The sequence below is a fragment of the Rhinopithecus roxellana genome, chromosome 16 (genome assembly GCF_007565055.1).
Source record: "Rhinopithecus roxellana isolate Shanxi Qingling chromosome 16, ASM756505v1, whole genome shotgun sequence".
NCBI lineage: Eukaryota > Metazoa > Chordata > Mammalia > Primates > Cercopithecidae > Rhinopithecus > Rhinopithecus roxellana.
In genome coordinates this window covers 95,615,800-95,643,397 of record NC_044564.1, presented here as the reverse complement: position 1 = coordinate 95,643,397, position 27,598 = coordinate 95,615,800, and the positions used below count along the sequence as shown (strand labels likewise).

At 43.8% G+C, this 27,598-nt stretch overlaps 1 protein-coding gene across 1 annotated transcript in view; it reads left to right on the top strand.

Moving 5' to 3' along the window:
- TTLL11 (tubulin tyrosine ligase like 11) overlaps positions 1–27,598 on the top strand; it is a 285,983-nt gene that overhangs the window by 112,737 nt on the left and 145,648 nt on the right. The window contains exons 4-6 of the mRNA XM_030920126.1: positions 712–1,287; positions 14,464–14,559; positions 15,321–15,436. Of these exons, the coding sequence (XP_030775986.1) occupies positions 712–1,287; positions 14,464–14,559; positions 15,321–15,436 (788 nt within the window). The remainder of the gene's footprint in view (positions 1–711; positions 1,288–14,463; positions 14,560–15,320; positions 15,437–27,598) is intronic.

Below are 27,598 nucleotides of genomic sequence, written 5' to 3'. Positions count from 1 at the left end.
TCCCAAAGTGCTGGGATTACAGGCTTGAGCCACCATGCCCAGCCTGAACTGTCTTTTATTTCTCAGGTTCGAGATGCTTAGTCTCTTGCATTTATGAATGCATTTAATCCTCAAAACAACCTTACTCTTATTTCACAGATGGAAATGGTGTAGATAACTTAAGTCACTTGTCCAAGGCTGCAGGGTAAGGAGCAGGGCCAGTGTCTGAGCCCAGGCCATCTGACTCCAACACCCATGGCCTTAGCATCTGCTGTGCCCTCTCTGTTCCTGACATAAAAAGGCACAACCATATTTTCTGTGAGGGTTAGATGAGCTAATTAGGTAATCGCCTGATACAGTGCCTGGCATTTCACAGGTGCTTATAAATAATATTAGCTCACCATCATTATCATTCTCAGCCCTATTATTAGTCATATGACCTGTTCAAAGTGTAGCTAATAACTGGCAAAGCAGGATTTGAACCCAGGTCTTGTGACTGCCAATCCACTACACTCTCCACCTCGCTCTGGAGCACAAGACTGGGGACAATCCTGATGTCACTATCTCAGTACCTTGTGCAGTGTAGTCTCCACGGAAGATGCTCAGCCGCTGCTCAGATCAGCAGGGATCATCTTGTCACTCATTCACCACACATTTGCTAAGGCCCCGCTCTGTGTTAGGGATCCAGAGGGAAAAGAATATAATGTCTGCCATCCTTTTCTCCCCCTCCAGGTTCGAATGGTGAAAGACGATGACCCCTCCTGGAAGCCCACTTTTATCGTGAAACCTGATGGTGGTTGTCAGGGTGACGGAATCTACCTCATTAAAGACCCCAGTGACATCCGCCTGGCAGGGACCCTCCAGAGCAGGCCGGCGGTGGTCCAGGAGTACATCTGCAAACCTCTCCTTATCGACAAGCTCAAGTTTGATATTCGTCTGTATGTCTTACTCAAGTCCTTAGACCCCTTAGAGATTTATATAGCCAAAGATGGACTCTCTAGGTTTTGTACTGAGCCATATCAGGAGCCCACCTCCAAAAACCTGCACCACGTCTTTATGCACTTAACCAACTATTCACTGAACATCCACAGCGGCAACTTCGTCCATTCGGACAGTGCTAGCACCGGCAGCAAAAGGACTTTTTCCAGCATCCTTTGTAGACTGTCTTCCAAAGGCGTTGACATCAGGAAGGTCTGGTCTGACATCATCTCCCTGGTGATTAAGACGGTCATCGCGCTGACTCCAGAGCTCAAAGTCTTCTACCAGTCAGACATCCCCACGGGGAGGCCGGGCCCCACGTGCTTCCAGGTAACCATTGCCAGTTCCCAGCCTGCGTTTCCAGCCTTAACCGGCCTCAAGAGGGCTCTCTGGCTTCGTGTGGGATGAGTGATCGGGGTGGGATGGCCAGAGGAGGGGACAGGGTTGGTGGTGCTGTGGGCTTGGGTGTTAAACCTGGGCCCAACTTCCAGCTTTCTGTTTGCTCGCCATGTGATTTGGGGCAAGCTACTTCCTTTCTGTTACCTGTAAAATGAAATGAAGAATACCTACCTTAAAAGGTTCTTGTAAGAATTAAATGAGATAACGTATGTAAAGCAGAGTTTTACATCCATTCATTTACTCATTCATTCATTCACTTGCTTATTCAACAGCTTTTGCCATACGCTTAGAAGGGGTCCGGCATTGTCCTGGGTTCTATTGAGACAGTAAGTCAGGGCCCTGCTTGCTGATGCATAGAGTCTGTTGTGAGAGACATATAATTTAAAAAGCAGTGATTATGAAGGGTTGTAAGTGCTAGAGTAGAAAAGGAAACGTCTGAGGTGCTGAGATCGTGAGGCCACGTAACATTCTCTGGGCGGGAGTGGCGTGGTCAGAGAAGGCTTCCCAGAAGAAATGGCTGTCGAACTGGAACCTGGAGCGAGAGTTAGATGAAGCAGGAGAAACTGGGTAGAGGTGGGGGAGGCAAAGGGTTCCAGGTAGAAACGTGCTAAAGCCAGAGAGGTGAGTGGGAAGCAGGAGGCACTGGAAGAGGTTGAGTATGGTTGCCGGGTGGGGTTTAAGGCAAAGATGTAGGGAGAGATGAGGAAAGGTGAGGTGGGAGAGGAAGGTAGGGGCTGTGTCGAGAGCCTTGGTATTGCCGGGGGTGGAGGGTGCAGTCCTTGGAGAATTTTAAGCAGGGGAGGATGCACTCAGATTTGCATGTTACAAAGAACAGTGTGTCTACAGGGTAAAGAACACACTGAGACAAGGCCAGAAGTTGGGAGGTCCCTAGGAGACAGTTGCTTTCACACAAGTGGGAGAGGACACTGGTTTGGACTGGGAAGGTTGTGGTGCAGATAGGGGGAATAGACAGATCTGAGTGACAGGGAAGGAACTAGAGGGGCTCAGTTTGGTGACTGGATGAGGCTGGAAAGAGAGGAGAGATGGTGGCAGTGAGGGCAGGGAGAAAACGAGGCTGATGTACAGGTGGCTTGGGTACTTGCATGGATGGATGGAGGCCCCTGAAAGAGGACCGGGCTGTTGGGGGAAGGTTGGGAGTTGGACTTAAAGTGCCTATGCGACATCCAAGTGGAGAGATTGAGGGGACAATTGGATATTTGGAGCTTGGAGTTCAGGAGACAGAGGTCTGGGTTGGGGACAGAGATGGGAACTCATCAGCAAATGGTGACCAAAGAGGGTGATGAGAGGACTGAGAAGACACCTGTGGGCATCATCATTTCACTAAGGGACAGGCAGGGGAGGGGGAGGGAGCCAGGAAAGGAGGCCAAGAAGCAGTGTCTTGAGATAGAATAAATATCAGGAGAGAAGGAGCCCGAGTGGCAAGGAGGAGGTGCTCGGGGAAGCAGGCAGGGATAGCACGTCAAATGCTGCTGAGATGCCGGGCAAGACCAGCCCTGAAACTGTCCACTCCACTCATAAGGAGTTGACTGGAGAATTGTCTTCAGCAGAGTGATGGAGCCAGGGCCAGAGTCTGGTGGACTCAGCCAGAGTGTGGGAGGGAAGGAAATGAGGAATGAGGCTGAAACATTCTTACAGGCCATTCAGCTGTGACAGTGCGGGGTGGGCAGACATGGTGTCCATACACTCCATAGGTACACACTTTCCTGCTCCCAGATCAATCAGTGAGGGGAGGAGAAGAGAAGAGGAGGAACCTCTGGCACCCTCTCCATCTAATCCTTAAAGTCATTTTGTAGCACTCGATATATATGAAAAAAGAATACATGGAACATACTTGTAAGCCATGAAGCCAAACAACAAAATGATTATCTCAAACCCTCCTCCCAACCCAAGATCTCCACCCAGTGTGTTTCACCCCCATACCATGTCCCTGCCCAGCTCTGGGATAGACATTACCCTGAATTTTATGTTTATTATTTCCTTGCTTTTGAAATACTTTTATTAGGTGTGAATGTATCCCTAAACAATATATTGTTTTGTTTTGCTTGTTTTTGAGTTTTATAAAAATGCTATTATAAAGTATGGAGTCTTCTGCAACATTCTTTTCCACTACACATAAGGTTTCAAAGGTCCACTCATGCTGGTGGGGGTCGTGGATACTGTCTCATCTGCACTGTTGTAGATTCCATTGTGAATATGCACAATTTATTATCAGTTCTTCTGTTGAGGAACATTTGGGTTATTTCCAGTCTACAGCAGGCAGGTGACAGGTCTCTTGGGACAAGAAGTGAGAAGAGAGGGAGTGGGGCAGTGTCTCTAGTGGTTGGGGCATTCGTTCAACAACAGAAGAGGAGGCTGGTCCCAAAGTGCAGCCCCAAACCCACAGAAGACACCCCAGGGGCTGGGCGCCAGTCAGCAGGATTTCCAGGCAGGTTAGAGGGGAATTTTTGGAGGGGAATTCAGGCCACGATCAGTACCAGGAAGGGGTAATTGCCATCCAGAAATTTCTCACGAGAAACTGGACCCCTGGCCTTTGGTTCCCAGGGAGAATGGACAGCTCAGCCATCAGGTAGGAGGCTTAAAACATTAGAAAGGAGAAAAGGACAGAAATTAGAGGTAGGACCAGAGGAAACAAGTCCCGACCTAAGCCATCAAAAAGTTAGGGTCAAGGAGATAAGTTGCAACGTGGACATGTCCAGGGGTCATCCCGGGGGACCATGTGGTCAGATCTGTTTGACAATGACAGCTATTCCAGGAGTATCATGTGGGCCCGGCATGCAGAGCCAAGCCGCAGAGCCCTGGTTTGGACCGAGTGGCAGGGTGGAGGGCAAGGCTGGTTGTTTTGCTGCTTGTCTTGCTGTGGACAGGCACATGGGTTAGCCATCAGTAGGGCCCAAGCTGTGGGGAGCTGGTGGAGGGGGCAGACAGGGAGGGAGCCACTGGTTTGGACAGATCATGTCTGCAAATGGAACCACAGCCTTGGGACTGTTTACCACTGCTTGACCACACTAAATGCTTCCAGGCCTGGGCGAGAGGAGGAGCACAGGGGGAGGCCAGGCTCAAGGAAGCGCTCTTCCTCTTTCCAGCTGTGCGGGCTTGGGCATGTTTCTTCACCACTCTGAGCCTCTGCTTCTTTCTCTGTAAATCACCTACGCTCACTTCCCTGCCTGCCTTTTATTGTGAAGTAATGTGGGTGACAACACTTCGACAGGGTATAAGGTATTAGATATTTGGAATTTGTCTTACCATACATTTCAGATTCCGAGTCATTAAGGGAGAAAATGGTATCCTTTTTCCTTGGAGCCATCTTTTATTTTATTCTTATCACTTGTAAGAGCACTTTTCAGTTTGGGTCTCACATACCTGAGCTGACTTGGAACCTAGAGATTTAGGGACCTGGTTAGTTTCTGCCATTGACTTGCTGTGTGTTCTTGTGTATAAGTCACTTAACTTCTCTGCGCCTCATCTTCCTTGCCTGCCTCACCGGGTTGTTGTCAAATTCCAACATGATAAAGATTATGAGTGGCTTTTCAAGCTGTAATGTTCTGTGCAGATAGAACACATGACTTCTTTGCCATACAGCCCCTCTCGCTTGTTGCCTAGGCTTGACCCAGATTGCAGCATTCCAGAACATAAACTCTAGCCAAAGAAATTACATTTATCTTAAACATATGACGGTGACCCCTTTCCAGTCATAGCCACAATAACGACTTGGGAAATTGTGATGGCCCAGAGCAGTTGTGGGCACTGCTCAGGCTGTGGGCAGGTTTCCTGTAATCTGCTGCTAAGGAACGTGGCTTCCCTGTCATTCCCAGCCTGTCCCCTGTCATTGCCTAGGTAACTCCCAGCAACATATCCTCATGTCAGTCTTCTTGAGGGCACCAGTGTGACTCTGGCTTGTACAGCAAGATCTGTCTCAGTGTAGATGAATCATATGGCAGAAATAACACATGCAGAGGAAAGGCTTCCAGCTCAGCTTTTAAGAACGTTCTTTCCCAGTTCCATTGCTTGGTCTGTATCTTCTTCTAGATCCCTGTATCTAATTCTCTCCTTGATCCTTTCCCTTAGATGCCTGAAGGAGATGCTGTTCCTAAATCCTAAGATGTTTCTCCTCTTTATTCTTTGTTCTTTTTGACCTCTTCCTTACCCTTCAGACCAGTTACCCCAAGGGAAGAAGGCCAAGGAACAATGCAGCAAGCGGTCAAGGGCTTGGATTTGGTTTTTAGACAGCCTGGGTTTGAGCTAACCCTGGCATCTGTAGCTGGTCTTCTTGGCAAGTTAACAATTCTTAGCCTCAACTTCCTTATCTGCAGTTAGAGACCATATTTGTACCTCCCTCTCAGAATTATTGTAAGTGCAAATAAGAGCCAACTAGGAAGAATATTTAGCACAGCACCTAGCACGTAGGAAGCACTTAATAAATGACAGTTTTTACGATTATTCCATTGTTTGTTATCTGTAACCACAACAGCTCTCAAATTTGTCTATGATGAAGTGCCTTAAAATTATAAGAAACCATGAAATATTCACATTTTAAACTTAACGGGAACACGAGTGTTCCAAGGAGCATAGTTTGAAAACCATTTCCCTAGCCTGGCATTTGTCACCCCCGACCCTGGCCCCAATCTAGCTTCCCTGTACCCTCCCTGAGCCCTGCAGTCTTGAAAAACAGATCCAATTGCTGTCTTGGACATAATTTGTGCTTTCCTATTGCTGCCCTTTGGTTCTCTTCTGTCTTGGCTGACCTAGCACGCTCTCTCCCATTCTTGCTGTTTCTTGAACTTCAATACCTTCTAAGGTGCTATTCAAGCCCCATCTCCTAGATAAAGCCTTCCTCCAAAAACCACTTCTGATATTTCAGCTTCTTCTTCCTTTGGACTTTAACACATTCCTGAGCACCCACTGAGAAAAGCCCTGAGCTAGTATGGGCGTGTGGTTATGGATAAGACAAGGTCCCTGCTCTGAGGGGGTGCACAGTGTAGTGGGGAGAGCTGACTCATGAGAACTCCAGTCCCTTGTAAAAAATGCTATGAGAGGGTCCATGTGGGATGCTGGGAGAGCCCAGAAAAGGGAGACGTTAACTTTGCCTAACCCTGTCAGGGAAGGCTTCCCCAAGGAGGAGATGCTTAAGCTGGAGCATAAAGCATGAATAAGGGTTTGCCAAGCGGAATATGATAAAAGCATACACTCCCAGTTTTTCTCCTATGTCCCTGGCTGCTGCTTCTCAGCCTCTTCTTCTGGACCTGTCAGTGTTGGAGAGTCTCAGGGCTCCATCCTTGGAAAGGTGTCCACCTATTGGCATTCATTCCTAAATGATCCCACGTAGCCTCCATGGCTTTAAGCACCAGCTCTGCGCTATTGGTGCCTACAGCTGTATTTCCAGTCCTGACCTTTCCTTGAGCTCCAGACTGGTATATCCCAGTGCCCACTTTAATTTTCTACTTGGATAGTTAATAGCCATCAAACGCTGAACATGTCCAAAGTCAAGCTCTTGACTTCCCTCCCAAACCTACTCTCTATCATCTTTACTGTTTCAGTAAACGAGTGCCATTCAGTCAGTCACTCAGTCCAAAAGCCTGAGACATCCTTCTTTTTTCTGTTTCCCTCCTTCATACATCCAATCCATAAGCAACTCTTACAAATATCCTTTAAAATATTCCCAAATGCAACCACTTCTAACCAACTCCACTGTTGCCATCCCAGTCTAGGCAGCCATCACCTCACACTTGAATGGCTGCCATAGCTACCTTTGCTGCCTATAGCCTATTTTTCTCACTGTAGCCAAGGAGATGCTTTGAAACGCAAGCTGGATTCAGTTACTTTCCTCACTGAAACCCTCCAATGGCTTTTTCGTTGCACTTACAATCCTGGCTCCTTCTCATGGTCTACAAGATGCAGCACCATCTGCCCCATGTCTATCTGACCTCATCTTCTGCCCCTCTCCCTCTCGCTCATTCATTGCTGTTCTTCAGAAGTGGCCTTTGTTCTTGCTGTTCCCTCTGCCTGGACTACTCTTCCCCAGCTATTCAAACATGACTTATTCTTTTTATTTTTTTGAGATGGAGTTTCACTCTTGTTGACCAAGGCTGGAGTGCGATGGCACCATCTCAGCTCACTGTAACCTCCGCTTCCTGGGTTCAAGCGATTCTCCTCCCTCAGCCTCCCAAGTAGCTGGGATTACAGCTACCTGCCACCATGCCCAGCTAATTTTTTAAAATATTAGTAGAGACAGGGTTTCACCATGTTGGTGAGGCTGGTCTCGAACTCCTGACCTCAGGTGATCCACCCACCTCGGCCTCCCAAAGTGCTGGGATTACAGGTGTGAGCCATCGTGCCCAGCCCAAAAATGACTTATTCTCTCACTTTATTCAGCCCCTGTCCATATGTCACCTCCCTGAGACTTTTGCTTCTGGTGATGAGGGAGTAACAAAGACTAAATGTAACCTTCTGCAAACAACTAGACTATCAGAAATATATATGAATACGTACATGAAAGAAGCATTTTCAGACTTTGGACCACAGATAGCTCAGCACTGTGATCTCTGAGAAAAGGGGGAAAAAACCAAGGTGAGTCTTATGGTTGCCTGAGCTTTTGGTCTGGGGGCAATTTTTGGAATATGGACACAGAGGAGGTGAACCTAAACAGCGTCCAGTGACCTCACTGAGTTGAGGAGATGAAGATTGAAGTTTGGGAAGGCTAAGGTGGCTGGAAGTTGTGGGGCAGAATTATAGAAAGGAAGGAGCTAAGCAGGAAAAGAGCTCCAGAAAGCTGCATGGGATCTCAGTGGGTCTCTGCTGAGTCCTAGGCTGTGCATGCATGCAGGGTTAATCCACAAAACTGGACAAAGAATAATTGGGGGACTGATAAGCTGAACCATTTCCAGGGCTCACACAGGAGAGAGAGGCATTCGAGCACTGAAAAGTCAAGAGTGAAGAGTCTTTGGTGATGGCTGGGAGCATGCAATGGAGTCTCCAAAGAAGTTCTGCCTTAATGGGGAGGGTTAAATCTTCCCTGGGATGAAGGTTACTCTAGATCCATCCTATTCACCATAAGCAAAAGGCTTTGAAGGCATCAGGCTGATTTGCAAATAACTGACTGCCAAAACAAAGCCCAGCACTTTAAAAGGAAGACAAAGTCCAGACTCTCAGCATTGAAATATCACAATGTCCAGCACTCAATTATAAAAAATCTCTAAACATTCCACAAAACAGGAAAAGGTAACCTTTACCAATGGGGGAATCATTTAAGAGAAACAGATCCAAAAATATCAGAAATGATGAAACTAGCAGGAAAAGGATACTAAAACAGCTGTTATAACTATATACAGAAATTTTAAGGAACATATGAGCTTAGTGAAGAGAGAAATGGAAGCTAGTGAAAAGAGCCAAATGAAACTTCTATAACAGAAAATATAATCTCTGAGGTGAAAATATCACTGGATGTGATTAACAGCAAATTAGACCCTGAAGTAGAAATCATCAGTGAACTTGAAGACATAGCAATAGAATGTGTCCAAAAATAGAGAAAAATGACAAGGAAAAAAGGGACAGACTCTGAGTGGACTATGATCCAACATCAGGTGGTCTAACGTGTGTAATTGAAGTCCCAGGGCAGAAGAGAGAGGGAATATTAAAAACTTTTGAAGAAATAATGGCCAAAATTTTCCAAATTTGAAAAAAAACTATCAACCCACAATCTAAGAAGCTCAAGACATTCCAAGTAAAATACACACACACACTCCCCCCTACATTATAATCACAATATTGAAAATCAGTGATGATCAGAAAATCTTAAAAGCAGTCAGAAAGAAAAGATACACTATGTTCAGAAGAACAAAGAATAACCACAACGTTCTCATCAGAAACTGTTCTGGCCAGAGACAATGGAATGACAAGTGTCTCCTCTTTAGCAAGGCCCCCTGGCCCTGCTGGGTGGATCACCAAATGCTCCCCTCCACCCACTGTATCACACTCTGTGCTCTTACCTCGCTCTCATTATTGACTTGCTTGTGGTATCTCTTCCCTCTAAAACGTAAGCTACAAGGGGGTAGGAGTTTTGTCTTATCACTGCTTTATGCTCAGTGCCAAGAACAGTGCCTGGTATCTAGTAGTGCCCAATAAATAATTGACAAAGTAAGTAATGCCTTCAGGCAGAAAAGTATGAGGGCAGAGAGCAGTAAAGTGTCCTTGAACTACTAATGTTTCAGCACAATGAGAGTCCAAGATGTGTAGTAGTAGCAAGTGGGAGGAGATAAAGCTGGAGTGTTGACAGATGTCAGACCATAGAGCAATTTGTAGGACATGCTGTGGGACTTGGGCTTCATTTTGTAGACAGGGATTTTAGGCAGAGGAGTGTTAATAGTCTATTTGCACTTTAGAAAAATGGCTCTGGCAGCCCCTTGTGTCAGATGAATTAGAGGGGCGAGTTTGAGAGCAGAGGAAAGGTGAGAGATGGCACAGACTTGCAGAGAGTAGAAGCAGAGGGAATGGGCCAGGACTAGAAAGTTTTTTAGGAGGTAGAGTATGCAGGTGTTAGTGACCACCTGGTTGTAAGGGATAAAGAGGAAAGTTTTCACTTGTGTGATTGGGTGGATAAGGAATACAGAAAGCAAAGGAGATTTTAGAAAAATACGGTGTATTCGTTACCTATTGCTGTGTAGCAAATTACCCCAAACCTTAGGAGCTTAAAACAACAAATATCCACTGTCTTGCAGTATATGTGGGTCAGGAATTTATGCTTAGCTGACTGCTTTTGGCTCAAAGTCTCTCGCAAGGCTGCAGCCCACATGTTGGCCAGGACTGCAGTCACCTCAGAACTTCACTGGGGAAAGCTCCTTCTCCAAGCCCACTCCCATGGCTGTTGGCAGGTCTCAGGCACCCCCTGACTGTTGGCTGGAGAAATCAGTACCTTGTCACCTGGGCCTCTCCATGGGACAGCTCACGACAATGTGGCAACTGGCCTCCCTCTGAGTGAGTCAGCAAGATAGTGAGAGAAAGCACCCAAAGATAGAAGCCACAGTCTTTTTATAACCCAATATTAGAGAAGACATTTCATCATTTCTGCCCCATTCTATCTGTTAGAAACAATTCACTGGGTGAGGTCACACCCCAGTGTGTGTGAGGGGGAGTTACACAAAAGGAATGAATACCAGGAGGTAGGGATCATTGGGACCATCTTAGAAAGAGTTGACGACAGAGTGCATTTGGATACGCTGAATTTGTGGACTCTAGGACCTCCCAGTTGGGGATACTCTGGATGCAGATGGAAGTATAGGTGTGGGGCTCAGGAACGAACCCCTGTTGTTGGGCTGTAGTTTGGAGCCTTCGCATAAATTTATAATTAATGGCTCAGCAATCTCCCCAACTTGATTTGAAGCTTCTAGAGGTCATGAATGAAGGACAGATACCTTTAAACTCCCCAGGGAGCCCCTCAAGTAGGAAGTTCTCAACACATAGTTGCTGATTGAATTATTTGGGGAGGCAGAATATCACATGGTTGAAAAGCTCTCTCTCCATTTAACAATTCCTGCTCCGTTAGAGGGACTTGGAAAGAGGCTTTCCCCTTTCTAAGCTGCACGTTCCTTGTCTGCACAAAGTGGATTTTTTTTAAAAAAAGAAAGTACAGCTTTTTTTTTCCTGGGAACCCCAGTATATCACATTGGTAAAAGGTAAAATTTGATCTGATCGGTTGGCCTCCCCCTTGCGACCCCAGAAAAGAATCCCAGTTTGAAAACCACTGGACCAAGTAAATACCTGATTTTCTGCCAACTGGGACATTATGTGATTGTATGACAGGATAACTCTACATCTCTCCCAGTTATGTGATTCTGTTTATTAAGATCCATTGATGCTACATATTTTATTGGACTTTTGAAAAGAAAATCATGCATATTTCCTTGAACTTATGAAAAAATGTCATAAAGCTGACTCTCATTAAGCACTTTCTATGTATCAAGCACTGTGCAAAAAATATTATATTGCATTATCTTTATTTAATCTTTTCTCCCCTACTGGAGTCTAAGACTTTGTTTAGATCACTGTTGTATTTCCAGCAGCTAGAATAGTTCTTGGGACATAGAAAGCATTAAATAAATATCTTCTGGGCCAGACGCGGTGGCTCACGCATGTAATCCCAGAAATTTGGGAGGACAAGGCAGTTGGATCACCTGAGGCCAGGAGTTTGAGACTAGCCTGGCCAAGATGGTGAAACCCCATCTCTACTAAAAATATAAAAATTAGCTTGGCGTGGTGGCACGTGCCTGTAATCCCAGTTACTCGGGAGGCTGAGGCAGGAGAATCACTTGAACCTGGGAGGCGGAGGTTGCAGTGAGCTGACATGGTGCTATTGCACTCCAGCCTGGGCAACAAGAGAAAAACTCCGTCTCAAAATAAATAAATAAATTAATTAATTAAATTAAAAATAAAGACTTTCTGAATGGATGAACTAAGGTAAATAAGTACTATTCATAGTTCCATTTTATGGATGAGGAAACTTGGGCTTAGAGCTGCTAAGTAACTTGCCTGTAGTCACACAAGTTAAAGGCAGAATTAAAATATGAAATGAGCCCCTCTTGACTGCAAAGCACACTAATGCCATTTCTTTTTGGTGGAATTGGCAGGAAACTGGAAAGAGATAGCATATATTGAGTACCTTCTATATGATGAGCATAGGCCTAGGTATTGCTTTTCACTGCCATTATCAACAGCCCTGACAGATGCTATTGTTATCCTCATTTCTCAAATGAGATCATGGAGGCTCAGAGTGGCTAGGCACCTTACCTAGAGTCATCTAGCTAGTGTAAGGGACTGAGCTGGGATTGGAGCCCAGGTCTTTCTGACTCCAAAGCATTCCTGTACAAGATCCAGCATATTCAAAAACATGCACTCAAGTTTAGCTTCTGGAAAATATCATGCCACTGGTGGGTGGAGATCAATAGGCCTGATGAGGCTTTACCACCCCTGCTCCAGCTCCCAGCATTCCCAGCTTTACATTCATGAAACCACTGGGCATTGAACTGGGAAGAGTCCACCAGGCTGAGAAAGTACAAAATATACCAAAAAATAAGAGTTGATGACTAAGGATGATAAACGTCGTCACCACAGCCTGCTGCTCTCTGTAGCCTCATCAACATCACATGTCTCAGACCAGGTCTGAAGGTAGACTGATGATGTCACCAGAGTCTCTAAAAGGGCTCATCACTCACATCCACTTGTCATGTATTATTAAGCAGATCTATAATACATGTAACATTTTCTACTGAATTTCCATTTCTTTCTTTTCATGACCAAGGAAAGAAAAATAGAGTGAGGATGACTTTTCCCAACTTTTCATCCTTATTGCCCTTCACTGAAAAATAACTTCATCTTGAGTCACCTCCCAAAAATGGTCATTCAGGCTCTAATTTCATTAATAAGGATGGAACTACAGTTTAATAATTATCATTTAACTAATGCATATTCTATATAGACAAGTAAATGGATTTCCCTCATCTTTCCTCCTTAAATCCACAGAGGAGGGGAGTCTACAACCCTATCTTTTTCTTTTTTCTCTTTATTCTCCACATTACTTTTTGAGACTTGGGGTTCTATTAATTATGTTAGAAATTTTCTGCATTATCACTTCTGTAGCGATAACGAGAGTCCTCCAGATAATCGAAAGTCCTTGTCGTCTAAATCAGAATCTCATTAGGGGCAACGATCTCAAGGATGAGCAAAAGTTATCCAGATGAAGAGTTTTTTTAGGCAGAGAACAAAATGCTCATGAGTGGCTGGCCCTGATTGTAGGGCCTGTAAGGAATGGAAAGAAACCTGAGTGACTGGAAGACAAAGCTTCACCCAAGGCAGAGTGCTGGATGTAAGAGCAGGTGTGAAGCAAACGGTGTTGGAGAACTCCAACTGTGCAGGGCCCTATGCTTAGAAGGGCTCTGAGCTTGATTTAACATGCTGTGTTGTCACATCCCTATTGTGAAACTGTTCGTCCTTTTTGAACGGAGGGCCCTGCATTTTCATGTTGCACTAGGCCACATAAATTGTGTAGTCAGTCCTGCTTGGGTGTGAAAGCCAGCTCTGTCATTGATTAACTAGCTAGGCGGTCTCTGGGAAATCCACTGGCCTTCCTGAGATTCAGTTTCTGCTTCTGTAAAGTGGAGCACACAATCCTTTCTTCAAATACACTGTCATGAGGATTCAATGAGACTATGAATAATCAGTGCTTTGTATAGTAATGGGTGCCTGGTAGGTGCCTAATCAATATTCCCATCTTCTTAACTAAGAGAGTGTATCTGAATCACCTGGGGAATTTGCTTTTTTTCAAAATACATTAACCTGGGTTCTGCTCTGAGCACTTCTGACTCTGTGGGGATGTGGTGGGGTTTTTTTTTTTGTTTGTTTTTTGAGAGAGTCTTGCTCTGTCACCCAGGTTGGAGTGCAGTGGCACCATCTTGGCTCACTGCAACCTCCACCTCCTGGGTTCAAGCAATTCTCCTGCTTCAGCCTTCCATGTAGCTGGGACTGCAGGTTCACGCCACGACACCTAGCTAATTTTTGTATTTTTAGTAGAAACAGTGTTTTGCCATGTTGGCGAGGCTGGTTCAAACTCCTGACCTCAGGTGATCTGCCTGCCTCGGTCTCCCAAAGTGCTGGGATTACAGGCATGAGCCACCAAGCCCGGCCGATGTGGTGGTTTTGAACGAGGTCTTTATATGACACTGATGTATACCTCAGGTTTCCAAAAGCAGCCTTAGATTCTCAGAGAGCTAGCTAAGAAGGCAGAGAGAAGCAGAAGAAAAGGCAAAGGGAGAAATCGATGGACTACTATTCATCCTCAACATAATAAAAAACCTGTTAAAGAAGAAAGAGGTCATCAACTTAACAGCCCTTCAGATGACAAAGACAGTGCTGAAATGCACTGTGGGAACTCATCCCATTATCAAGGTTCCTATAAAATTTTCTGCTGCCCATTTGGTCTGACAAGAGAAGCCAGGGTCAAGGCCAAGGTTGGGGACTGAATTTGAACTTATTTTCAACTTAGTGACCCTAATACCGTACTCAATAGAGACAGTAATTCTGAATTCTGTTTATCCTGCCCAGATTTTAGGCTTTGACATTCTTCTAATGAAAAATCTGAAGCCTATACTACTTGAAGTAAATGCAAATCCCAGTATGAGAATCGAACATGAGCATGAAGTAAGTATTTTGAGCATCTCATTGATATGTTGCCATATAGCTGAATATTCCTACCCTCATGTTGCTCACTTAACAAAACAAAATGGAACATTCTCACATTTTCATAGCCAAATTCTATTCAAGTCAAATAATTTCAGTTTTGTTGCGTTCTGAATATAGACTATTAATACAAGACCTCTCTGACCTATGGTCACTTCCCAGCATGCCGTTTTTCCAATTTTTAAGGTTTGGAAACTTAGAAGCAGCTGAGCCTTCCCATGAGTTTTGACATGAACTAAATAGTTAGGCTCAGGAGATGAACTAATTGAAATTCTATGAATATGATTTAGTCATGTTGACATACTTGAATCACTAAGATAAATAGTATATTTAGCAGTGGTTATATTTTTCTCCCTCTCCCCCAAAAAATTCATTTAAAAAACTGGAAGGAAGTACAGCAGATATCAATATTGGGTTTAGGGGGGATTATTTGGATTATTTTACTTTTCTTAACCCCTTTCTATATTTCTTAATTTTCTGCAGTGAGCATGTATAATTCTGATAATTAGAAGAACATGGTGCTATTTTTCCTCTTCATGTATTTGGTTAATTTATAAAAGGAAATTGACATTCTTAAGGTAGTATAAAGAAAGTCTTTAAAAATTTTCTTCTATAGATTAGTATAAGCAAAATTTACCAGCATAACCCCTGGAGCTAGCTGGATAGCCACTTGGCACTGAATCACGGTCTCCACTGTGACACAGAATCCTTACCCATTCAAGCTTTCTCCAGGGGTGTTTGAAAATGTCCCCAGCCTCGTTGATGAAGAAGTGAAAGTGGCTGTGATCAGAGACACTCTGCGCCTCATGGACCCACTTAAGAAGAAAAGGGAGAACCAGTAAGTACTTTTTTATGTTGTTCATTTCTATCAACTCTGCCTCCTAACTCTGCTTCATATCCTAAGCAGGTAAGTTCTTGGAACCTGCTACCATTGTGAGTGAGATTTACATCTTAAACAATTCTAATAAAATATCTTCGTTTTATAAATATCAGCCCCCAAGCAACCAGTGACTCAAATTGGGAGTAATCTGACAAATGGGCTTTTGTAGATGAATTTGTGAGTGTTATCCAAATCTGGAATATCTCTTCTAAAAAGCCGTCTCCCTCAAGGTTAGGCTGCCCACTTGCCCACCATTGTGCGCCTAGTGCTTCTCTGAAATCCTCAAGCACAGAAAGAGTACAATAAAATGCACGAGAAGAGGGCCACAGGTAACTAGGACATGGTAAGAGTTGCTTCCTTTTTATTTTCTTCATGTTTACACTCTTGCAGTATAAACTTTCAGTTTCAAAATTGGCAAAGCCAATTTAATGACAGTTCTGTGATATTTACAACACTTGTAATTCTGCTTCGTCCCCACCCACTCAGTGGTACCTTACATTGCATTGTTGGTGGATATATGTGCTCCGCCCTCCCTCCATGGAATCACCCCGGAAATGAATGATATTTCACCTGAGTATGTTGTTCTGTTTTTACCAAATTCCAGGCTCTCACAAAGTAGGGATTGAGTACATATCACTGTGTCAATGTTTCAGGAAGAAAAATCAAAGGCATCTCAAATAGCACTTCTCATATCCCTAGACTAATCAGATTAACCCTAATGTACGCAGACAAATAAAGCACTTGTCAGTAATTGTTCAAGACTGGGAGGAATGCAGACTTCCCTAAGCAAGTGGTGTTTTGTGGGTTCCTCTACCAAGGTTTCTCACCACCTGGGCTCAAGCCCAAATATCACTCTATGGTCGTGCTGCTCACGCTTGGCTACACGTTAGAACCCTCTGGGCAGCTTTCAGAAATACCAATACTAGAGTTTCCACTTCTAGAGGTGCTGATTTTCATTGGCCTGGGTGGAAGGCCTGGCCACAGAAAGTTTCTAGGTTCCCTAGGTGATTCTGCTGTGCAGCCAAGGCTGAGGGCCACTGCCCTGCAGAAAATATTACCCTGAAGAAGTATTGGTCACAGTCTGAGTCAGGCTGGATGGCGCCTGTCTGGCTGAGCCGGCTGAGTTCTTCTCCAGAGTGTTCTTGAGAACACTGTGAGGCACAGATTGCCATTGTTGGCAAGACTCTGCTGAGAATGTTTACCTGTAGTTTGTATGGGCCAATCCCACCAGGTGTGGCTTCTTCCACCAATCAGTGCTTCAAAGCTGTCTTCTCAGCAGCTCAGACCCGATGGCAGCCAAATAATGTGTTTACCAGTATGTATGCATCTGCAGCTGCTTTCTTTAGCCATCTCAAAGGAAAAGCAATGGATTAATTGCAATTTGGTCAAAATTACTGCAATAAAACTCATTCCTCAAAAATCTATTCTCTAATAGTTATTGGACTCACCAACAGATACTAGGTTCTGAGAAATCGTATAGTACTGTAAGGAGATTTGGGTAGTAATGTATGCCAGTATGGCATAGCAGTACAGTTTTTTTAGGATGACTTTGACACAACAGTATTCTTTTTTTTCTTTTTCTTTTTTATACTTTAAGTTCTGGGATACATGTGCAGAACATGTAGGTTTGTTACATAGGTATACACGTGCCATGGTGGTTTGCTGCGCCTATCAACCCATCATCTACGTTAGATATTTCTCCTAATGCTATCCCTCCCCTAGTTCCCACCCCCCAACAGGCCTCAGTGTCTGATGTTCCCCTCCCTGTGCTCATGTATTCTTTATTGTTCAACTTGCACTTATGAGTGAGAACATGCGGTGTTTGGTTTTCTGTTCTTGTGATACTTTTTTAAGAATGATGGTTTCCAGCTTCATCCATGTCCCTGCAAAAGATATGAACTCATCCTTTTTTATGGCTGCATAGTATTCCATGGTGTATATATGCCACATTTTCTTTATCCAGTGTATCATTGATGGGCATTTGGGTTGGTTCCAAGTCTTTGCTATTGTGAACAGTGCTGCAATAAACATATGTGTGCATATGTCTTTATAGTAGAATTATTTATAATCCTTTGGGTATATACCCAGTAATGGGATTGCTGAGCCAAATGATATTTCTGGTTCTAGATCCTTGAGGAATCACCACACTGTCTTCCACAATGGTTGAACTAATTTACACTCCTACCAACAGGGTAAAAGCGTTCCTATTTCTCCACATTCTCTCCAGCATCTGTTGTTTCCTGACTTTTTAATGATCGCCATTCTAACTGGCGTGAGATGGTATCTCATTGTGGTTTTGATTTGTATTTCTCTGATGACCAGTGATGATGAGCTTTTTTTCATATCTTTGCTGGCCGCATAAATGTCTTCTTTTAAGAAGTGTCTGTTCATATCCTTCGCCCACTTTTTGAGACACATCAGCATTCTTATTCCTTTATTGGGAACAAGAAGTTCAAAAGTCGTTGTATGGCCTGAGTCTTTTTAAGCTCTGCCACCTAAACATGAAGGGATAGAAGCGTTCTACTATATTTTCATTAAATGACATTGAAACAAAATTAGTTTTTCTTGTTCTAGTTGCTTTTTTTTACCTACACCAATTAATTCATAGGAGCTGCATTCTATGTGATCTATATGAGCTGCAGGCCTAAAATTTAATAATAGTGGAGCATAGGACCATTGAGAAGGATAGGAAAGGCATTTTACAGCTTATCAAATCATAAATAGCAGCACCTCATTTTTAATTTAAAAAGCATTGCCTTTTTTATTGGTAGCCAGGAACAGTTAGAAGTTGAACCTGACTTTTATTCTAATATAAAACCCTTTCATCTCATCCTCTTCTTACCTATAATGTAAAGATATATGATAATAGCCCAATGCCATTTACTGATTTTTTTCTTAATTTCACCTTTTTTTTTTTTTTTTAACTCAGCAAGGATTATCCCTGAAAGTACTTTGTAATCCATAAAGTGTGTTTACATGTAAGGGATTATGATCATTTTGATAAATTTACCATGCAGAGGAAAAGGCTGAAATTATTCTCAACTCCTTTGTGTAGAAATGTTTCAGAATAAGTTGAAAAATTACCCTATTTATACCACACAGTGTCGTAGTGCTGAATCCTGTGTCTAAATCTGAGACTATGTCACTCCAACTGCATAAAATGATGTTATGTAGACTTCCAGGCTAGAAGCTACCTTTAGAAGCTAGGGTTTCTAGTGTTTGCACAGAATCTGACCTATGTTTTTGAAAAAAAAGAAAAAAAATGGAATCTCAGCCTTTCCCTTCAACTCTTTAGCAAAAGAGGGTCCGAAGTGTCTGTCCGTCATTAGTTATTTCTTGAGAACAGTTTGTCAGCAAGACAGCTGAGGCAGGTCTTCACTTCCTCACACAGACTAAAGATAAAAAGTAGATACCCCAAACTCCTCATCTCCCCAGACTGCTCTGGACAGGTGAAGAGGAATCCTCAGAAGGAGCCCCAGACCGGTGTCCATGCATCACGCGTCTCCTCGACCTCGGGGTCTTGTGGCCTGGGGTCAATTTCTTGGTGGGACTGAAAGCAATCCTCAGGCAGTCTACCAGGGGAAGAACTTGACTCTGCTGACATCCACCTTGGCACAGTCGAGAGTACCTTCTATGGAGCTGAAAAACCAGAGATTCCAATCCTAACTCTGTCACTAACTGGTGGTGAGTCCTTGGAGATGTTGCATAGCTGTTTTGAGCCTCAGTATCCTTTTCTATAAAATGGGGATAATGATGTTCAAATAAACAATGAGAGGCCGGGCACAGTGGCTCACACCTGTAATCCCAGCACTTTGGGAGGCTGAGGCAGGTGGATTACTTGAGGTCGGGAGTTCAAGACCAGCCTAGTCAACATGGTGAAACCCCATCTCTACTAAAAATACAAAAATCAGCTGGGCATGGTGGTGCATGCCTATAATCCCAGCTACTTGAGAGACTGAGGCACAAGAATCGCTTGAACCCAGGAGGTGGAGGTTGCAGTGAGCCAAGATCGTGCCACTACACTCTAGCCTGGTTGACAGAGTGAGACTGTGTCTCAAAAAATAAATAAAAATAAAAATAAATAAGAAAAACTTTTAATGTATAGTAGGTGCTTGATAATGCTGAGTTTACCACTCAACAGCAGATCATGAGGTCAGGAGTTCGAGACCAGCCTGGCCAATACAGTGAAACCCTGTCTCTACTAAAAATACAAAAAAAAAAAAAAAAAAAAAATTAATCAGGCGTGGTGGCGCATGCCTATAGTCCCAGCTACTCGGGAGGCTGAGGCAGAAGAATCGCTTGAACCCGGGAGGCAGAGGTTGCAGTGAGCCGAGATCACACCACTGCACTCCAGCCTGGCAGCAGAGCGAGACTCCGTCTTAAAAAAAAAAAAGAAAAGAAAGAAAGTATTTACTGGACATGAAAGAAAAAAACAATGCTTAGTTATTATTCTCTTTCCTGGTATACTTAAAGTAGATTTTTTAGTTTAAAATCAATGATGCATCCTAAAAATGAAGCTGCTTGATGACTGTGGACTAGAATCGACACTGGAGCTGGATACCAATGGAAGGTTCTGTTTCCAGGTAGCAAGATGTCACTGGCTGATATTTATTTCATGTGTTAGGAGAAATTACCTTTGGCTCCTGAAGGAGGAGAACATCTGTCATATGTGAACTATTTTGGCTAAGGTAGCATTTTATAATATCTAGTGACTTAATTGATTTTCTTACAAGGGTTCTGTGGAGGCTCTGTAGGGACATGGGAAGCAGGAAGCTTATGGGGTGGGATTCTGGAAACATTATATAAATGGAGGTAAAACTCACATATGATACAATGAACCATTTAAAAGCACACAATTCAGTGGCATTTAGTATGTTCACAAAGCTGTGCAACCATCACCACTAGCTCCACAGTGTTTTGCCACTCCAAAAGGAAACCATCAATCACTCTCCATTCTCCCTCCCCCCAGTTCCTGGCAACCAACAGTCTGCTTTCTTTCTCTGTGGATTTAGCTGTTCTGGATATTTCATCTGAATAGAATAATACCCTATGCAGTCTTTTGTGATTGGCTTCTTTCACTTAGTATAATATTTTTGAAGTTCACCCTTGTTGTGGCGTGTCAGTACTTCATTCCTTTTTACAGCTGAATAATATTCCATGAGACGGATAGACCACATTTGGTATTTATTTGTCAGTTGATGGACATTTGGGTGGATGCCATCTCTTTTTCAACCAGAGGGATGCTACAATGATCTATTTCATATGTTGGCACTCTACATTAGATTTCTTTTGAAGAGAGGGGATCTCTTCTGCTATGAGAAGTTTTTAGAACCCCTGTTTTCATCCAGCCTCCTCATTTATTGCTAAAAGCACAGATCTTAGAACTCATCATGCTGGTCAGTTCCCTGGTTCAAGAATCTCCCTCTGAAGCCGGGCGCAGTGGCTCACGACTGTAATCCCAGCACTTTGGGAGGCCGAGGCAGGTGGATCACGATGTCAGCACTTCAAGACCAGCTTGGCCAACATAGTGAAACACCGTGTCTACTAAAAAATACAAAAGTTAGCTGGGCCTGATGGCGGGTGCCTGTAATCCCAGCTACTTGGGAGGCTGAGGCAAGAGAATTGCTTGAACCCGGGAGGCAGAGGTTGCAGTCAACCAAGATCGAGCCACTGCACTCCAGCCTGAGTGACAGAGCAAGACTCCATCTCAAAAAAAAAAGAAAGAAAAAAGAAAAAAAGAATCTCCCTCTGAAGCATCACTGACAGAGGAGCGGCATGTGTCCTGGCAAGACAACAGAGTTGGTATCAGTCAGGCCTGGGATAATGTCCTTAATCCCTGATCATTGCACCCTGAGCTTGGTGGTCAAGTCACTTTGGTCTGATCATGTCTGTAAAATGGGAATCCAGGTACCTCCTTGGCTGGATTGTCATGGTCATGATACGAAATGACACGTGTGAAAAAGCCCCATGGGATCTGAGAGCATTAGACAACAGCTAGTTCTTAGAGTCACAGTCAATCACACTTTCCTTTAAAATCATGCTGATGGTGACAAATAAGTCATCAGCTCTTGAGGCAAGCTGTTTGAGTTGTGAACATAATGGTTCTGCCCCCCTGAATCATACACGGGGAAACTATGCTGGAGGGAGGTACGAAACTTGCCCCAAGACCCAAAGCTAGTGAGAAATAGACTGGAAACTGGGCCCTGGGTCTGACTCCTACACCAGTGTTCACTTGGCCATGAGGCTGTATTGGTCTCCAGTTTCCATTTTCACATTCAAAGCTTAACTTTGAAGGTACATGAAAAAAGTAAGAATAATCAATGGAAAATTTTCCCTTTCACTCAAGGTATTTGGGCAGCCTAAGTCTTTCTTTTTAAAACTTCTGTCAGAGGGAGAAGTAAATAAATTGCAATCTCAATTATTTTTAAAACAATGTGCTTATTCCATCAATTGATTAATTTTTGGCTCCCGAGGGACCCATTTTACTAGTATTGGGCTCCTCTTCCTGAACATAGATATTTCAGGGAACTGGACTCCTTTCTCAAGAATCATAACCATTCAGGACCCCAGTGTAATATAAATGAAGACAGAGACAGGCTTGGAGAAATTGGAGGGGGTTTTATTGATATCACGATGCCACGCAATGCCTGGGAGCTGGGTTATAGACTGCTTTCCTCTTATTCAAAGGTATATATTTGGAACATGACTTATATAAGGCCCAGAAGCCCCTTTTTCCGCAGTAACATTTCACAGTCCTCTCCCTGTTTCATTACTTCCTATCACCATAACAACCAGGTTTGCTGTAAAGAGAGGGAGTCAGTCTGCCAAGCAGCTGTGGTTCTAATTTGGAAGTGTTTGTCCACTAAAGGTTTTATTGGGCGCTCAGGCTTTACTTCTTACCTTGACTCTAAGCACATCTCTTGGGCCCTGTGCCATATTTAGTACCAATAGATGAATCCCCAAATCTGGTAGATTCTATGTAGAATCTAGAATAAAGTTGAAACATTCTCAGAGAACAGAAAACAAGGAATCTCCCAGTGGGCTCTGTTTTGTGGCTGGGTCTTGTCGTACAACCAAGGAATGTGGCTTTGTTCAATCCTGGAGAAGATTAGAGAAACATTAATCAGAAATTCTCCAGGCCCAGAACCCTGTCCCTTAAATTGGTAGCACCTCTTATTGAAGTCCCCTCAAAAATAAGGAAGAGGGGTTCTTAACTATCTAGACTAAGCATGCTGTTGTAAGTATAGAACATGATCTTTCTGACTGGAGAATGGATTCTTCCAGAAGAATCATCCACTATCCTGCTGAATGGCCTGTTCATGTATGCACTCCTGACCTTTGGTTGAAATTCTGGGCTCAATTGATTCCTGAGGTGATATGATTTGGCTCTGTGTCCCTACCCAAATCTCATCTCAGATTGTAATCCCCACAAGACCTGGTGGGAGGTGATTGGATCATGGGGGTGGTTTCTCCCATGCTGTTCTTGTGGTAGCAAGTGAGTTCTTGTATGTGCACATCAAAGCACAGCACTTTTTTCTTAACCTTGTTTATGACACAGAGACATTTGTTCACATGTTCTCCTGCTGACCCTCTCCCCACTATTACCCTATTGTCCGGCCACATCCCCCTCGCCAAGATAGTAAAGATAATGATCAATAAATACTGAAGGAACTCAGAGACCGGTGCCGGCGCAAGTCCCTATACTGAGCGCCGGTCCCCTAGGCCCACTTTTCTTTCTCTATACTTTGTCTCTGTGTCTCTTTCTTTTCTCAAATCTCTTGTTCCACCTGACAAGAAACGCCCACAAGTGTGGAGGGGCTGGCCCCCTTCAAGTTCTCATGAGATCTGGTGGTTTAAAAGTGTGTGGCAGCAACCCCTTCTCTCTCTCTCTTTCCTGCCACCTTGTGAAGAAGGTCCTTGCTTCCCCTTTGCCTTCCGCCATGATTGTACGTTTCCTGAGGCCTCCCAGTCATACTTCCTGTTACGCCTGCAGAACTCTGAGTCAGTTAAACCTCTTTGTCATAAATTACCCAGTCTCAGGTAGTTCTTTGTAGCAGTGTGAAAACAGACTAATACATGAGGGTTCAATCAGGAACCCTGACCCTGCAGACCAGCACACATTGACCCCAAGCAACTTTGAAGATTTTAGATTAAAAAAAAAAGTCTGGGTCACAGACAAATGAATATTTGCATACTTATTTGCATTTCATTTGCACCATGTGTGGATTAGAGAAACAGATATTTATTTATTTCGAGTGTTTACTGACCACTTACTATGTGCCGGGGAAGACTGCAGAAGAGAATTAGATCGCCAGCCAGTAGGGGCGGCAAGACCCACGCATCAGTATCTGTAAGGTGGAATGTGCTAAGTACTGAAAGCATAAAGACAAATTGCCAAGAGAGGAAAGTGTGGGGAGAGATTATTTCCTGATGGAAAGAACTTTTAAAAACTGACAAGGAGGTGGCACTTGAGCTGAGGTTTAAAGCGTGAGTAGGATTTGAAATATGAAAATGAGGGGAAGGAGGTCCCTGGTGAAGGAAACAAAGGCACAAGGCTCTGTTGGGGGAGCCCTGAGGAGTTCAGGTAGGCAGGAGGGTTGGGTGCATGGAGTGGATTAGGAGAGAGGAAGGTGGGAGCTAGGTGGAAACTCAAAGCCAGAGGTTTATGGCCTTGAATGTCAAGAAATTTGAGGCCAGGCACGGTGGCTCAAGCCTGTAATCCCAGCACTTTGGGATGCCTAGGCAGTAGATCACGTGGAGTCTGGAGTTCAAGGCCAGCCTGGCCAACATAGTGAAACCCCATCTCTACTAAAAATATAAAAATTAGCCAGGCATGGTGGCATGTCCCTATAATCCCAGCTACTCAGGAGGCTAAGGCAGGAGAATTGCTTGAACCCAGGAGGCAGAGGTTGCAGTAGCTGAGATCGCACCACTGCACTCCAGCCTAGGCAACAGAGGGAGACTCAGTCTCAAAAAAAAAAAAAAAAAAAAAAAAAAGGAAAATAAATTTGAGCTTGTTTTTTTGTGATTTTTTTCCCTCTCCTCTAATGAATGTGTCACAGTCTTTATTCTTAGTCCCTGGCACAGTATTCAAAACCTTTTTTTTTTTTTTTCCAACTTTTATTTCAGGGTCAGGGCATCCATGAGCAGGTTTGCTGTGGAGTGGTTTTTCTATCTGGAATGCACGAAGTCTTGAAGGGTATCTGTGATTTTGTGTATGTGTGTATTTTTTTTTCTGGAGCAAAGGCAAGAAGTTTCATCGTATTTTCAAAAAGTGAAGAACCGAACTGTCATCCTATTATCATTGGAGGCTATAAAAAGCCACAACAACTTGTCTGAGGTTCCTAGCTTCAAGATACATTGTGTTCCCCGTACCTTGAAAGGTCTCAGGTTTCAGATGATAGCAAATGAGAAAAAATGTGCATACATTTTCAAATGTGAGCAGGCAGGAGATGACTAATGATAAGTGCATTATTTTATGTGCAAGAAGTAAAACCAGACAACTCTCTTCCATTTGAAAATGTTTAAGCATTAAGTCAGAAGTAACCAGCAAAAGCCTTATTTGTGGGAAGTCTGTTGAGAGGGAACCATTTCCAAGATGTATGGGGAAGAATTTCCTGAGCTGATGTGAGAGTGTCATTCCAGAGGACCATTAGACAGGAGCCGAGCCCCTCTGCCGGCAGGTAGGCACGCTCTCCCTCTCGCCATGCGTGGAGCAGATGGGAAACTAGACGAGCATATGGCCAGTCAGTCATCATTACGGGGAAATGGCAGTGCTGAATTCTTTGTGGGCCCTTCCAGAGTTATTCCAGGTAGTGATGAGATAGCAAATGTGTTTGGAAATTTCCTTAGGAGTTGCACCAGTGAGCCTTAAATGTTTGTGTGCTTTTAGAATCAGCAGTTGTTAGCCCAGAGCACAGCGCATGCTGGGCTTAGGAGACCAAGGTTTTAGTATCAGCTCTACCTTGGTCTCAGAAAAGTCACTTAGACCTTCTTTAGTTCAATTTCTTCATTAGAAAAAAAAAAAAGGAATAATAGTTTCTTCTCTGCGTGGTTCACAAGGGAGTGTTTCTTGAGTGCTGGTTGTGTATAGCATGGTGGTAAATGTTCACATGTAGTCCCAACTGGTCCTCACACAGGATCTGCAGTAGGGGCTATGACTATTTCTATTTTATAGATGAGGACATCGAGGCTTGGAGAGGTTGAATGGTATGGCCAAGTCCACCTGCTTATGAGAGATAGACTGAGATTTAAAGGCAGGTCTGTCCAGCTCTTGCCCTGCAAAAGAACAGACGTGCAGGTATTTAGCACATGAAAGAGATGGGTGCCTGCAAGGTGTTAGCATTCCCTGGTTGGGTTCATGCCTATCCAAGGCCTGTTCTCTCTTTGTAAACTTTGGGGCAGGGTCTCATATCTCTATCTCCAGGGCCAGGCGCAGAACCCAAGCAGGTGCTTATGGGTGAGGAAGGTCTGTGGTCAGTGAGGCGGTGACTTTATGTTCAATAATGTTCACAACCAGAATGAATATAATGTAAGCCAATGTACAAAGAAGAGTGACTTAAAGCAGAATCTCACCTAAGACAAGAGAGACCATCCAAGACAGAAAATTCCCCGTGTGCAGTTATGTGTCCCAGACCGGAGAACAGGCTGAAGTTTCGTAAGAAGACCTGGTGAGCCAAGGACTAGGTTGAGTCATATGAAATCGCCGATAGTAGACAATTTCTGGAATACAAGAATGGCAATGTCATATGGTTCAACCTAATAGTTGGCTGGGAACGGTCAAGACAAGCTTCTTAAAGTAAGTAAAGAAGTTGGGGCTTGCATTAGCTTGGGCTTGGATAAGTAAGAACATATAAGTAGACTTGGGAGAGGAAGTATGGAGGCAGGAAGCAGGTGACAGGGTTAGGTGGAGGTGGGGAGGCACCAGTGGTGGGTCAGGACCACCCATCATAGTTCCAAAAGGGCATTTTGGGGTGGAGAAGACAGATGCTGCTTCCCTGCTGCCCATTTATTATTAAAATGTTGTCCTCATTGTAAAAGTAATGTGTGCTTATTGTAGAAAAATTGAGAAGTACTGAAAAGTGCATAGCATGACATCTCCCTCAAAGTCAGCCACCCAGAGCTAACCCGATTAACTTTTTACTTAATAAAAATAGTATAATCTTCTCCTTTCATTTATAGTTGAAGCCATACTGTCTGTGTAATTTTGGTATGCTGTTTTTATTTTTCTCCTTTTTTTGTGTGATGGAGTCTCACTCTGTCGCCCAAGCTGGAGTGCAGTGGCGCGATCTCAGCTCACTGCAACCTCTGCCTCCCAGGTTGGAGTGATTCTTCTGCCTCAGCCTCCCAAGTAGCTGGGATCACAGGCACCCACCAACACACCTGGCTAATTTTTGTATTTTTAGTAGAGACAGGGTTTCACTATGTTGGCCAGGCTGGTCTCGAACTCCTGACCTCAGGCGATCCACCCACCTCGGACTCCCAAGGTTCTGGAGTTACAGGCATGAGCCACAGCGCCTGGCCTATTTTTCTCCCTTTTATAAGGCAGTAGTTGCCCCTTTCTCATTCACAACTCTTCTTGAACGTCATTTTCATCAATGACTGGACCAGAGTTTGCCTCCCTATTGGGGAATGTTCAGTTTATTTCTAGCATCTATGCTTAAAGCTCTGTGCAATGAGAATGGTGTCTTAGGGTAGAGAGAGTCCCTGGGGCAGCAGGAAAAGAGATCTACTCTGGTTTTCAATGTACAGTAGAAGAGCGGAGTGGGTGAGGGTTGGGGCCCTGGAGTGAGACTCTTGGGCGTAAATTTGGCTCTGCCATTTATCACCATAAATAGGGCAGAGATTCCCACTCTCTGTACTTTGTTTTTTTTTTTTCATCCATAAAAGGGCGTTTTCAGTTGGATGTTTTTAAACCTACAAAGCAATGAGAAGTTCTTAATTTGGAGAGAAAGAATATGTTGCTTATTCCTAAGAAAGTATTTGACATGGAAAATATCCAATCTGAATGTAGTTAAATAAATTGAACAATATATGTAACCTGAAAGGGTTTCTTTTTTTTTTTTTTTTTTTTTTTTCTTGAGGAAAAAAGTGTGGAGGAAGAGGTGGTAAAGTGCGAGG